Source organism: Pinus tabuliformis, chromosome 8 (genome assembly GCF_031772625.1).
Source record: "Pinus tabuliformis cultivar Carrire ecotype Pingquan chromosome 8, CPIR1, whole genome shotgun sequence".
NCBI classification, from domain to species: Eukaryota; Viridiplantae; Streptophyta; class Pinopsida; order Pinales; family Pinaceae; genus Pinus; species Pinus tabuliformis.
In genome coordinates, this window is record NC_142294.1 from 523,455,136 (window position 1) to 523,470,576 (window position 15,441).

The 15,441-nt window shown below is 38.2% G+C and overlaps 1 protein-coding gene across 1 annotated transcript in view; it reads left to right on the forward strand.

The window, feature by feature from the left end:
- Positions 1-14,087, forward strand: part of LOC149236460 (increased DNA methylation 2-like) — a 68,829-nt gene extending 54,742 nt beyond the window's left edge. Inside the window, 4 exon segments of the mRNA XM_089372390.1 lie at positions 2,429-2,550; positions 11,913-12,900; positions 12,903-13,046; positions 13,193-14,087. Coding sequence (XP_089228516.1) covers positions 12,069-12,900; positions 12,903-13,046; positions 13,193-13,467 — 1,251 coding nt within the window. The 5' untranslated portion in view covers positions 2,429-2,550; positions 11,913-12,068 and the 3' untranslated portion in view covers positions 13,468-14,087.
- The last annotated feature ends 1,354 nt before the right edge of the window (positions 14,088-15,441 follow it).

Sequence of the window (15,441 nt, forward strand, 5' to 3'; positions counted from 1 at the left end):
TATCCTTGGTGCCTTCTATCTTGTTTCATTGAGCATTTCCTCTTTTAGTGAAGATTGTCATTACACATTGATTAAGTACTTCATTGTTCTAAGTTGAATATTATTGTAATTTGTCTCTAAGTGCTTAAGACATTTAACAAATCTCACTAAAAGTAATCTCTCATCTTGCATTTGCATCCTAGGATTAGCCTTGCATTTAATTAATTTACCTCCAAGCATAAGCTTGGTTGAAAGACTCTAGGACCACCTTTCTCATCTAGCTTGTGAAGTCTAGAACCTCTTTAGTGGTTAACACGGTGACCTTGTAGTCGTCAGAGCCACAATCTGTGCAGTGTTAAAGGCATTTGTTGGTTAGATTTCCATAGTAGGTATCATTAATATAGCCATTGCTATCTTTCCCTAGGCTTCTCTCCACAACCTACTCTAGAGACTAGTTTCAAAATAGCTAAGGGAAATGATTCACCTAGTTAGGCATCTAATCTAAAATAAACCAAGATCTTGCATTTCACTTAGTTTTTAGGTACTGCATTTCATATAGGATAGTGAAGCATCCTAAGGCAACAACTGTTCATCTGGTGGCTTGGTATATAATTAACGTAAAGCAAGTAATTGACCCCATTAAGGCATTTGTCTTTCAAGATAATCCAATCTAATCATTAAACTTGGTAAATTAACCAAGTTGCTTGGCCATTTAGTTGTGCCTCCCGGGCTGGTCTGTTGCCAACAGGTCTTGTCATTTTCACATTTCGTAGGGACTACTCCTCATAGCCTACTTTTGAGAGACAGTTAAAACAGAGAGGTCGAGGATCAGAGTGACAACCCCCGACTTGATCGTTGTTGCATCTTGCTTGTACAATTTGAGTGACAACATGACACAGATAACCTTTGCTCATTTTATGATGATTAAATTTCACCTTTCATTCTCAACTGGCCTGTTAGGTTATATCAGGACAATCTTGCTTATAATAATCTTGGGAGTCTTCTTCTCTCTCCTTTTTTGGTGTTTCTCTAAAAGTTAGAAAGGATGTAGCTTTAATATTTGTGAGTTAGCTGCTTGCCTACACTCTGAAACCTATCTCATTTAGGGGTACGGACTTGCTTCTCTTTTAATCATTCACTGTAATTTATACTTTGATGGCTTTTGGCCTAAAGTATATGTGCTTGACGCATGTTCTTCTTTATATTTTACTCATTTCATAGTGAGACCTCTATTCAGCAATTTTGATCACTTTCAGAGCAATTTTACATCTATATGCTTGATAGATGATTTTCAATATTTTGCATGATAGCTCATTTTTAGTAAGATGTTTGTTAAAGTTGTATAGTCATGACTTATTAGGCGGTTCATTGGACAGCTTGGAAGAATCTCAGGGAGTGCATATTTTGTTGTCATAGTTTGGGTTAGGCATTTCTCATCATTGAAATCATCAGTTACGGTAAAGCGTTTCTTGTTTTGTTAGAGTTTGCACGAGAGGCTTATTCCTATTCTCCAACCTTGAATTTCAGCCTTAGTACCTGAAAGGCTCAATTTGAGTCGCAATTTTTCAATATTAAACAGGTAATTTTATTTACATTGCCGGTTTTATTTGTTGGTTTGTATCAGATCTTGGGCTGCTGAATTTGCATTCCATGAAGTATGGTCCATCTTTGTGGTGTCTTACTGGAACCCTGCAAGTGATCTTGTGTTGCTTGCTTAGCCTGCATGGAAAAAAGCCACAGGGTTATTATTAAACAAATTTTGGGTGTTTCCATATTGAAACTATTGTGATCATTTGTTTGCATTGTATACATTTTCTGGTTTGTATCTATGTTTGAAGATGAGCAAAATAAAGCATAAAATTTCAAGACTGGACATGCGTAGCTTATTTTCAACAGGACATTATCATGTGGTTCAGCTTTATACCTAGCTCATTTTTTCTGCACACTGAGGAGACATCTTGCACTTTCAGTCTTTTTATTAATTACTAACAAGATTCGGTGAACAATGAACAGGGCATTAATAAGATACAGTTGGCTATGTTCTTTTGGCAGTCTTCATACTTTGTTTATCATTACTAAGTTAACTGTAAGAAAGAAAGGTTTATCATTGCCAAGTTAACTGTAAGAAAGAAAGAACACACAATTGAATTATATGATGATATAATGCCAGATGACTGTTCGTCATTGTGGATTAATGGCTGCCAAGCATTTTCTCTATGTTTATTTTCTCCAAACATCAGCTATTTTTCAAAGAGTATCATTGTATCAGACAAGATGCTATAGACAATTGAAATGGTTATGGAACAAATGCTAACAATAAATGCAATCCTTAGGCTGGTCAAGGAATTTCTTGCTGCTATTGCTTCTTTATTCATATTTAAAATTTATTCTGCATAAGTTATACCTAGAAGGGATGAATGAGTGATTGTTGCATTCTTTTTGCATTCAGATGCATATACACGACCAAGGAAAAGTGAATGGAGAAAACTGATACACTGCAACAGGGACATAGTGGAGCGCTGCAAGTGATCTTGTTTTACTTGCTTAGCCTACACAAAAAGAAGCCATAAGGTTATTATTATACAAATTTTGGATGTTTCCATACTGGAAGGGCATTGTTTATTTTCAACGGGAGAATGTCATTTGGTTCAACTTTATTCTTAGCTCATTTTTTCTGCACACAGAGGAGACATCTCACACTTTCAGTCTTTTATTATTTATCAACAAGATTTGGTGAACAAAGAACTGGGCATTAATGAGATATAGTAGTCTCTGTGCTTTTGGCAGTCTTCATAATTAAGTTTATCATTACCATGCTAACTGTAAAAAGAAAGAACACACAATTGAATTGTATGATATGATATAAAGTATAATGCAAGATGACTGTTCCTCATTGTGGTTTGATGGCTGCCAATCATTTTCTTTATGTTCATTTTCTCTAAACTGTTGATTTTTTAGTGCCAATTAGACAAGCACAATTTGCTGCAACTGATAATCACTTCCAATGATATATATATATACACTTTAACGCACTCTAGAGTATTAATAAGTAATTACACTCAGAAAATTCAATTGGTCAAACATTTACTGTCTCAGAAATTTGACTCCTTAGAAACTTCGGCCTCTTCCTTGGATCACTTCCCACATGTGTGAGAGAGAAAAATGTGTGTAATGAGTGAGTGATGAGCATGTATGAAAATGAGAAGTTTAAGTGTCTTTTTAATATTTATAGTGATTTATCTTTTTAGGGTGCCCAAAATGCACGTCTCTTTGCAAATTAAATTATATATATATATATATATATATTTTTATCGCTAGTAAAAAATCAACACTCCCTCTTAGCTAGGGAGGTATTCACCTTGACTTCCTCAGGATGTCCACTTAGCTGAAAAATTTCTCCATCCCAAGAAAAGATTGAATGAGTCTGCTATATCAATGTATCCGTCCAGTTCATGTTCCATTCAAGAACCATGTGGAAAGCATCCTGTAACCGACATTTGTGAGAGAGAGAAAAATGTGCGTAATGAGTGAGTGATGAGTGTGTATGAAAATGAGAAGTTTAAGTGTCTTTTTATAGTGATTTATCATTTTAGGGTGCCCAAAAGACATGTCTCTTTGCAAATTAAATTAAATTGCCTCTTTTAATTTTTTTTTTGTTTTTTGTTCTTTTAACTTGGTGTAGCTGGTGAATACCTCCACAGCTAGTCAAAAATTAGCACTCCCTCTTAGCTAGGGAGGTATTCACCTTGACTTCCTCAGGATGTCCACTTAGGTGAAAAATTTCTCCATCCCAAGAAAAGATTGAATGAGCCCGCTATATCAATGTATCCATCCAGTTCATGTTCCATTCAAGAACCATGTGGAATGCATCTTGTATCAACATCATACAATGGATTTAGTCATCCATTAGCCAAATACCCTTTGGTGATATGGTCAGGTACCTCCTTACAAAGGGAAAAACAAAACTAGTCTTGGGTCACCAACTAACCAAGTCATCACTTGGAACTAGGTTGATTTTCCTTGATCAATGGTGAAACCTTGGGCCCATTTACCAATCCCCCATGCCATCACATAACACTTGAATGGTAAAAATACTTGCCCAATGCTTTGAGGCACTCACTCTACCCACTAGCCAAGTAACCCTTTGCAATATGGTCAGAACCTTCTGATCAGGGGAGCACTTTGGGCTTTGATGCTATTTGAACCATTCTCCCTAACCACATTACATGGCACTTGGTCAATACCTTCGACCTACGGAGAATGTCTGTGCTAATGCTACAACATCAACACTCCTCAATGAGGGAGGCATTCTCGACCACTTCAAGCTTGTCCTTGAAGTATACAAACTTCATCCGAGACAAAGGCTTTGTGAGAATGTCAACAAGCTGCTCGTTCGTAGAAATGTATTGGAGGCTTGGAGCCTCATTGCTCCCTTCTGTACCATGTCTCAGATGTAGTGGTACTTGATCTCAATGTGCTTCAACTTGTCATGGAAAACTGGATTTTTTGAAAGCTTCACACAACTTTGATTGTCACAATGTATCACGGTCGTTTCCAACACTTGATCAAACAATCTCGCGAGTAGCTTTTGAAGCCACACTACTTCACAACATGCCAAACTAGCTGCAATACTTAGCCTCAACAGTGCCGAGAGTGACTTATGTCTACTTCCTGTTGATCCAGGATATCATAGCAGAACCCAAACTGAAGCAACATGTTGATGTGCTCTTCCAATCTTTGAGACTTCTTGCCCAATCAGAATATGTGTATCCCTGCAACTGTATTTCACCATTTGAGACATATCTCAATCCATAACTGATTGTACCACGCAAATATCTCAACACATGCTTTGTTGCAATCCAATGTACATGCCTAGGTTCCACCATGAACTGGCTCAGAGTGTTCACTGCAAAGAAAATATCAGGTCTGGTATTAACCAGATACATCAAGGATCTGATCAACTGTCGATACATAGAGGGATCCACCAAATCTAAGTCAGAGCCTCTCAACTTCTTCAGATTGGTCACCATGGGAGTGGCCATGGACTTGCAGTCCATCATCCCAAATCTTTGAAGGATCGTAATAATATACTTCCCTTGACCAAGGAAGATCTCACCTAGCTTCTGCCACACTTCTAATCCCAAGAAGTAATGCATCAAACCTAGATCCTTCATCTCGAACTCAGAGGTCAACTCCCTCTTACATTGATCAATGAGATTTTCTGCTCCTGTCAAAAAAAGTCATCAACATATAACAACAAGATCACAAGCTCACCTTTAACAACCTTGTAGTAAATATTGGGATCGACATCACTCTTGGTGAAACCAAGACTCATCAGGTATCCATCAATCTGAGAATACCAAGCCCGAGGTGCCTGCTTGAGTACAAAGCCTTCTTCAGTTTGCAAACATGAGACTCCTCATGTACCTCAAAGCCTTGAGGTTGCTCTATGTACACTTCTTCCTCAATCACTCCATTGAGGAAAACGGTTTTCACATCCATCTGATGCAATTTCCAACCCATAATAGAAGCAATAGAAATAATAGTTTTAATAGAAGTGTATCTGGCGGCTAGAGCAAATGTCTCTTCATAGCCCTCTCCCTGTTCCTGGGAGAACCCTTTTGCCACGAATCTCACTTGGTACTTCTCTATGCTGCCATCTACTGCATGCTTGATCTTGTAGATCCACTTGGAATTCACCACTAACTTCCCCTCAGGTCTCGACACAATTTCCCACACCATTTTTCATGATGGACTGATATTCCTCCATCATTGCATCCTTCCAAGCTTGTTGGCTTGCTACCTCCTTGTAGTTGGATGGCTCAGAATCAATGATGTGACTCATTAGTGCTGCATATCTTGAGTACTTCTTAGGATATTTGCTTTCCTTGAAATTGCCACGGGGAGTTGCATACACCTCAACATCCTTCAATGTACTTCTTCTTGGATTTTGGAGCAGCGACCCTAGGTGGTTCCACTGGCTCAATGGGCCCTTCTAGGTCTTCTTGATGATCTAAAGGATGTTCCACAGGGACAAATCACCTGAACCCACATCCTTGGGAGCCTCCTGCTCCTCATCATCGTGAGAGACCCTTTGGATCTCCAGTGGGCTGCATCCTTCCCTTCCACCTGACTGTCTGCTCCCTCTTAACTAGAAGCTCTTTCGGTCATCTAGCATGGTTCTAGATGTTTGTACAATTTCTCCTTCTTTAACACAAATCACTCTTGCTGAGTTTATGCTCGATCGTGGGGTAATCTTTTGAGATGCTCTTTAAATCTTCTAGGTTAATTTCTTATGAAAACTAATGGATCTATGTTGCTACTCACCACACCAAGGCTGTCCACACCAAGGCTGCTTGGAAGAGGAAGTGGGAGCGGGGATCGACAATTTTTAGAAACTTCTAGGTTAGGAATGAATCGGGAGCGAATTTTATAGAATATCTATTTTTATATATTTTGATGCATATATGTCAACAAAAGCATGCAGAATGATGAACTAGTTATAAAAAGCATAAAAACATGGATTAAACCATATAACATCAATCATCTAGTAGTTATAATCTTCATCAACCACAGGTCCACAAGTTACAAGTTACAACATCTTGATTCTCATGATTCATCAATCTTAAAGTTTCAAAGTTTCAAAATTTAATATATAACATTTGTCATCACTAAAGTTGTACTTGTAACCATTACCAAACTATAACAAAGAATATCAAACATGAAATGAAACGTTTCAACTTTCATGAAGCATCATATTCATAATTCATTACCAATGAGTTATAACTTATAATTGCTAACTTCAAACTTCAAACTTAAATTGTCATATATTGTTTACAAAAAATACCATAATAAATATGAAAGAATCAATAGTTATAAAAAGTACTAGAAACTAGAAAAGACAAGTAAATATATTATCTACTACATTTTCCTCTTGCCACGAGAAATTTCTAATTTCTTTTCTCGTGGTTTATTGGGAGTCTCCTCTCGCATAGTCGGACGACCACGTCCAAAACCAGAAGGCACATGACCTCCATGTGAGGCTGCAGATGGAGGTGGTGGCAAAGTTGGTGCAACTCAAGCACTGCTAGTGGATGATGGGGGTGGCATGGTTGTTGATGTTGTTGTTGCTGCTTCATCCTCATCTTTCAAAAGTTTTGCTTCCAATTGTTCCAAATGTAAGGCTCCATCCTCCAAATTGTCCTCCTCTGGGTTGTTGTCCCAAGTGACATATGCTTTATCATATCGAGCTTGCTCACTATAATGTGTCAACAACCTCAAGTTGTAGTGTACATAAACCAAGCTTTCTGCTTGGTTTTCATTGAGGCAGTTTCTTTTGACATTGTTGATGAAGCTATAGGTGCTCCAACACCTCTCTGCAGAAGAAGTATTAACTACTTGTAAAAGCACTTTAACTGCGAATTTTTCCCAAGGCCCCCCAGAGCCATACATGTTCCACAACTCAATAGGATCCATTATATCTCTATCATCAATAGCATGCAAAGAACCAAACACTCCAGTTTGACTGAAGTATTTCCCTAATTCTCCACGCAATCTGGCACACTCCTTGTCGGGCACCAACTTGTCTAATATGGTCATATACACATTTTGCACCTTTGTGTAACAGCCCCGGGTTAAAAGTTCATGTAATAAAGTTAATAAAGGCAATAAGACCAAGGTCAAGGGACACTTATTCCAAGCTGAATGTTGGGCAAAATACCCTAGTGGGCATGATGTGTTGTGTACTATCGCTAAAGGGAAATTGGAAAAGGCAATGGCAAAGGCTTTGAAAAGACAAAAATATATTATTGGTATTTTATTTATGAAAATAAAGGAAAATAGAAAAAAAAGGAGGTGAAAGGTCATATGTTGCATGTGAGGAGGAAATTAAAGGAAAATTAAGGAAAATGAAGAAATTGGAGGCATCATATTGAAAAGATATCGGAGCATCAGTTTGGGGCCTTTTGTCAGTTCAGTTTTGGGATTAGTCTTAGAGAGGAAAAGAGCACCAAGAGGAGAAGGAAAGCAAGCAAGCAAAGGAAGGACAAGGAAAGCAAGGATCAAGCAAGGAAAGGTTGGATCAAGCAGCTTCAACGGGAATACTTGCAGGTAACAAGTTGCATGTATGATTTCCTAGCTGGTTTTGGCATGCATGGTATGTGCATGTGTATATTTGGTTTCTTTGCTATCATTGGCATGGGTTTTGTTGGGTTTTGACAGTGGTTTTAGCCTTGCCTTGCCATTTCTGGATAGCCATGGTGTGATGGGATTCATTCTTGGTTGAGCTTTGGATTGCCGGAAGGTTTTGGATCTGGGTGAGGTGGTCTTAGGAAAATCCCAAGGGTTGGGGGTGGAGATGGTTTTCTCTGGGAAGCCCTCAACAAGTGGGTGGAGACAAGAAAATTCCTCAAGGTATGGTGAAGGAATTCTAAGGCATCCAAACTCGGTTTGGTTTTGTGATCTCGGGACCGGTTTAGGTGAGATCACGGTATGGTGAGGGTGGAGGTGGTTTAACCTCTAGATTCCCTTGGTTGTTTATGGATTGGTTTATCCCTTGAGATCCTGCATCCATGCTTGGAATATGACATAAGGGTGATTGGCTGAAATAAAGATTTGGCTTAGCCAATCTATGGTCGGGTGGTACAGGGAAGTCCTTGACATGGTTGGCTTTTGCATATGGTTAATAAGAGCCAAGTTTCTCTTGTTTTTGATGAGTAATTATACTTGTTATTATGTGGCTTTTATGGTTCTATAATTGTTATCTACCTGGTTATATGCTGGTTATAAGCATGGTTATATGACAAATTTAAGTATGGCTCTTATCACATTTTAATTAATGAATGTCTGGTTAATGAATGCATGACCTAAATGGTATTATGGAAGCTATTGTGAGAAGGCATTGGTCCTTCTTGTTAAACCTTAGATAAGTTTTAGATCCCTATGTTTAGATATGCATTCATGACTTGTAGATTGCATGTTTACCATGTGTTCGACGAAATGTTTGTCCTGGTTGGGAGGGTTTAGGTCAAACCCTTGTTCAAGTTTTGGTTTAGAAGCTTTGTTTCTATGTTATTTATCATTTATGGAAGTTTCGCTGGGTTCTAGGCAGAGGCCGGAGTCCTAGCCCTGAAAAAGTGGTTCAGAATTCGGGGTCATTGGCACAAAACTGACTGCAAAAGTTCACAATCACTGGGATGCAGGCCTATGGGATCGCTTGGAGGCTTACAATCGCTTGGAGGCCTTGTCAAGGGAGTGACTGAGGCTCTAGATAAGTGAAAAAGAGAATTAGCTTAGGGGTTGGACACCTGGAGTGGTTGTGTAGCTCGAGAGGTTCTGTACCACCTAAGGGAAGTCAATAAGGTCTTAAGTTTTCGACTCCATTTCCTTAAGGTCATATAGGAGGTTGAGTCTTATCATAGTGACCTTCAACTCATGTTTACTTTGGGCAAATCGATGAAAGTGGGGAAATATGGGAGGAGGCGGTTACACTCTGGATATGTATAGGGTTTTCTCCTAACCCCAACCCAGGTCTAGGTTGGGCCAACCAAGATGGAGAGTAGTATTTTGGCGTGCATGTGGCTGCAAATCCACTACCATGTGTTGATGGAGTTCTTGCAATTGCTCTATGTGTGATAGTGGTGTCATGTTCACCCTTTGATCTTTTTGATTGGCATTGTGCTTCCTCTTCTTCCCTTATTTATTTGGTTCTTTGTTGTGTTGACACATTTGGATAGGTTTTGATTCCTATATGTTTATTCCCATCCCATGCCATTTTCCCACATAGATGCTTTTTGGCATTGGTATATGAACTTGTGTAAGTAGCATTGCAATGGGGGCATACAAATTTAGTGGTTCCACCCCCTTTCCTTCCTCCAAGCCTTGTGACATATTTCCACAAGGGTGTTTGGTCTACCATGGTTTTCTTTCCATCATCTTCACTCCCATTATCCTCCTCCTCTTCCTCTTCCTCTTGGTACTCCTCTTCTCTAGGGTATCCTCCACCACTACCCACTTCTTCATCATCTTCATCATTTCTTCTTCTTCTACTTCCCAACACCATCATCATAGCAAAAAATGGAACCAACAAGATAAGGCTAAGACATAAAACCATCATGTTTGTTGAAGGTTGAGTTTATTGCCTATAATAAAATGAGGAAAGAGTGGGAAAGGGTAGGAGAAGAGAACATCTAGATTCTAGATTCATTGAACATTCAACATATTTTTACACAAATATTATATGGAAAAAAAAGAATGGGATTAGACCCTACCTCTTTGGCTCTCCAGCAATCTCCCTTCAATCTCCCGAGCTTGCAATCTCCAACAATCTCCCACAACCTCCTCAAGCTCAAAACCTCTCAACTGCTCTCAATCTCTCTTTCTCACAAATTAAATGGTTATAATGAGGGAGGGGAGGAGGCCTTTTATTGTTTTGCCCCTTCCATTTCCCTCCAAAAAGTCGCCCTTCTCCCTTTGTTGTGTGTGGGTTTTGAAGGGTGGGAGTGATTTTTTTCAAGGGAGCGATTGCCCCTGTATCGCTCCCTAGAAACTAGGGAGAATTTTTTTTTACTGGGAGCACGCTCCCTAAATTTGCTCCCAAATGGGAACAAATAGGGAGTGTGCTCCCAGGGTCGCTCCCCTAGCGCTTTTGAGTGGAACGAGCTCAAGAGAGGATTTGAGGGGGAGTAGGGGGCAAGCGCTCCCCCGCAGCGCTGCACTACACATATTCTCTAACCATTTACTCATTGGTGCTATGAGGTTAAAACTCTCCTCATTTTAAAATTTGTATTTTACTCCATTGGAATTACACTATAATACATTCACATAGTGTTTGATTTTGTTAAATTGTTCCATAATTTATGCAATTCTTTGCATAAATTTAGGTAGAAGTAAAAAAGTAAATATATAGTACATTCTTTATATTTCGGTAACTAAACATATTTACCAGGAGTTACTGCCCACCATAATTTATGCAATTCTTTACATAAATTTAGGTAGGAGTAAAAGTAAATATGTTGTGCATAAAGATTGTAACAACCCCAAAAATTTAACACTGCCCACCATAATTTATGCTCTGATACCATGTTGATTTCATAGTGCTAATTAGACAAGCACATATGATATTACTTCAACACAGTCCAGAACAGCAAGCAATTATTCTCAGAAAATTCAACTGGTCAAACATTGACTGTCTCAGAAATTCGACTCCTTACAAACTTCGGCCTCTTCCTTAGATTACTTCCCACGTGTGTGAGAGAGAGGAATTGTGAGTGATGAGCGTGTATAAAAATGAGAATTTCAAGTGTCTATAGCACGTATCTTTTGCAAATTAAATTTAAAATAAAATAAAATATTCTTTCTTTTAATTATATATATATATATATTTTTTTTATTTTTTCTTTCTAATTTTTTAATTTTTGAACTTGTTTAGCTGGGAATACCTCCCGCAGCTACACAAAAATCAACACAAACATCGGGAATTTTTCAAAGAGTATCATTGTATTAGACAAAATGGTATAGGCAGTCGAAATGGTTATGGAACAAATGCTAACAATGAATGCAATCCATAGGTTGGTGAAGAAATTTCTTGCTGCTATTGTTTCTTTATTCATATTTTAAAGTTAGTTCTGCATAAATTATACCTGAAAAGGCTGGATTGATGATCATTTCATTCTTTTTGCATTCAGATGCATATACACGACCAGGGAAAAGTGAATGTAGAAAACCTGATACACTGCAATAACATAGTGCCCTAGACATATTGCTATACACGACCAGGGAAAAGTGAATGTAGAAAACCTGATACACTGCAATAACATAGTGCCCTAGACATATTGCTATAAGTCTGGACGAGAAGATTTTTTCAATATATTTTTCCTCCAAGCAAAATACTGACATATATGTCTACTACTATATATGTATTTATATATTGTCAGGCTTATTGTTTCTTAAAGAGTTAGAGAGGTTGCTTACCCTCTTGGTGCCAAGAACTTATTTGGAATCAGATTTTTCTTACTAAACAGAGGAAGGCAGGTGGAGCTTAATTTTGCTGAAATTCGAGTGACATAGACGGTGTCTTTCCACTGGAACTTATGGACAATGCTTCGGGATCACAAATTCCTTTTGCAGCTGAACCTATCAATATCCCTAAATCAAAGGTTGTAGGATTGAATGATCAGCGCTTTTTGTTGGTTTTCATCACGGGAACATATTTTGGGCCAGATGTCATACATGAACTGCCTAGAAAGTCAGCTTTGCAAAGGATAGCATTCCAACTTCCTCCATATACACAAGATCAGTTAGGTGGTTCAGTTGTCAGACTTGCAGAATTTGAGAGTATTTATTACTATGTTTTAAGGAAATCTCACCCAAGTGCCAGAGTAAAGCTCCAGTCCCTGTACAAGTTTCTTCAGGGCCATCTAGCATCACCGGTGAAAGAGGCTCTTGAGGATGAACGGCAGTTTACAACCTTCTTTCCCCCTTCTTTCCATCGACATGCTAGATATAAAGGAGCATATAAGGTTATTGAGAATCTGGTCTTTATGGATGATCCAGATGTCTCACATATAAATGCGGAGGATATAGAAAGGTTTAAGAGACTAACTGGGTTGAGTGAATTAAAGCTAGATAGAGATGAGGCGAGATTTTACCGGCATGGTCAAAGGATGGACAGAGATGAAGAAAGACAGGCTCGATTCCTTGCCATTCAAGAAGCACAGGTCCAAGCTCAAAATGGTGTAGCATTGCCTCCTTTTGTTTCAAATAGCACACAGGAGCCGCGGAAAAGAAGAAGAAGAAAGGACCAAGTAGAAACTCCTATAATGCCAAGAAAAGAAGAAGAGTCCCAGTCAATGCATGCTAATAAAATAGGACCATCCATGGTGTTGCTTCCTTCAGCCCCCACTGCAGAGGAATGGAGTAATATCTGAGGCTTGCTAAGCCTTCAATTGCATATACAGGGACAGCAGCTGCAAGACAAGTTGGTCCTTTGATTGGGCTTGTAGACATTGGTGTCTCTGATGATTCTTATTTGTTCCGGATAGCACTTCCTGGTGTCAAGAAAGATCAACGTAAGTTTTCCCTTTCTAGTCAGGCTACAGCTATTTTAATTGGTTTATGGGTTTTGTTTGGACGGAGATAGACAGTATATGCTACACTAGTTTGGAATGCTAGTTTAGTATAAGATCTGATGATCTTTTGATATTTTTTGTTACAGGTGAATTCAGCTGCGAGGTTGAATGTGATGGTAAAGTTATAATTAGGGGAACTACTACAACAGGAGAACAGAAGGTTTGCAAGAGCTCACGTGTATTTCACATGCAGACTCAACATCTGTGCCCACCAGGACCTTTTACCGTGTCTTTTCAATTGCCTGGCAGAGTAGAGCCCAGAGAATTTTCTGGCAATTTTGGTTCTGATGGCATTCTAGAAGGGATTGTAATGAAAGAGAGAGGAAGGACAGGCTCTGCTTGTTTAACCTTTGATTCATAAGTATCTTGGAGAGAGACAGTTGGTTTCACAGGTGTCAACACAATCAGTGTTGAAGAAAGCAGCTAAAAGTGGGCTCAAGGGTTTTGTATGGCTTGTATTATATCGGGCATTAGTTAGTTCATATTTGCACAGCAACTTGTATCTCTCAGATTGAGAGTTGTAATTTTTCAAGCAGTGCTTCTGGACTTGGTAAGGGCATATTTACTTACCAAGTTCAGTGATTATGTACTCAAGTTCAGTGAAATCATAGAATGGGAGCATATGAATCCACCGAAAGATGTGAAGCTGTATGTTGCTGTAACAAACTATAAATTGAGTCCTTTCTTGCATGTGGCTTGTCCTTCTTGACTCTTATATCTATATTTTCCAGGAAGTCAGAAGTGTCGCATTGAAACATGTGGATTTCCTCTCCATCACAGCTCTTTGTTTTGCTTTTACACATTGTGTATTTCTGGGGTTGTGAGATCCAATTGCTGTTGTCAAATCTCTCTTTGTGAATTATTACAATGTTCCATTTTTGTCAACACCAGGGGTATGACTTATGAGAGGATAGCAACATCTTGTCTTTGTTTACTTTGAAGTTTGGATTTTGTGTTCATAATCAGTATAGTTTTTTCAAACAGGCTTTCTGCATTGTTCAGACGGGAATGTATACTCAGCTCAATGAGGTTTGGATTTTTTTGTTCATAATCAATATAATTTTTTCGAACAGGCTATTCTGCATTGTCCAGCTGGAAGCATGTATAATAAAAAAGATGGTTTGAGGCTTTTGTAGATGGATTTTTTCCTCTGTCAAACTGAATTGCTATTTATTTGAATTGATTAGAGTTTGGCTTGAAATTTGTACTCTTCCTTCATGACAGCAGAGATTAATGCGATTTGAGCTGTGCCTTGGACTGTTTTTAGTTATCTGTTTATTATTTGGAATTTGTCTTTTTGCTATTCCTTCTAATGGAAGAAAAATGTTTAATTTTTGTCAGTTATTATTTTTATTTATCACTGTTACCTTTTGTGAGGCACATAATTTCTTGTAGATGTATGTGTAATTCATAAATAGTTCACACGGACCATTTTTATGGCTTTAAAAGAAGTCCTAAGAAATCAAATATTGTTCTCTTTCATGGCTTTAAAAGAAGTCCTAAGAAATCAAATATTATTCTCTTTCATTGTCCTTGTGTTGGCATGCTCATGGAAGTTTGTGATTTGTTATACTTGCTGTTTTTGGGAGTTAAAGAAGTCCTAAGAAATCAAATATTATTCTCTTTCATTGTCCTTGTGTTGGCATGCTCATGGAAGTTTGTGATTTGTTATACTTGCTGTTTTTGGGAGTTGCAATAAGCAATAAGCAAACAGTAAATTCTTGTTAGAAGCATGGTTCTTTTGTAATAGACATTTCATATGCGACCCTATTTAATAATTCATCTTGTTTGTATTCATGTAAAGTAGTGCATTATTGAAATTATTGTTTTATCAGTACATGCACTATTTACGGATGGCCAATAACCAATGAAATGCTTACATTTTGGCCTTCTCTGTTTATTTAACCAAAGATTGGTTTGTCGTTGAAAGGTAAAGCATTTTGATGTGTTACAGCATTGTTAAGTAATTTTAACACAATTGGGTTTGCTACCCACCACATGTTTACTTAACCAAAGATTGGTTTGTCGTTGAAAGGTAAAGCATTTTGATGTGTTACAGCATTGTTAAGTAATTTTAACACAATTGGGTTTGCTACCCACCACATGTTTACTTAACCAAAGATTGGTTTGTTGTTGAAAGATAAAGCATTTTGATGTGTTACAACATTGTTAAGTAATTTTAACACAATTGGGTTTGCTACCCACAACATGTGGGTAGTGTATATAGGAGATTTTTTTTTCTCCTAGATGGTCTTTAACCAATAGCCAACAATGCCTTGTAGCCACCAGATAGCTCGATGTGCTATTATCTCCGCCACCTGAGTCAGCGATGTGG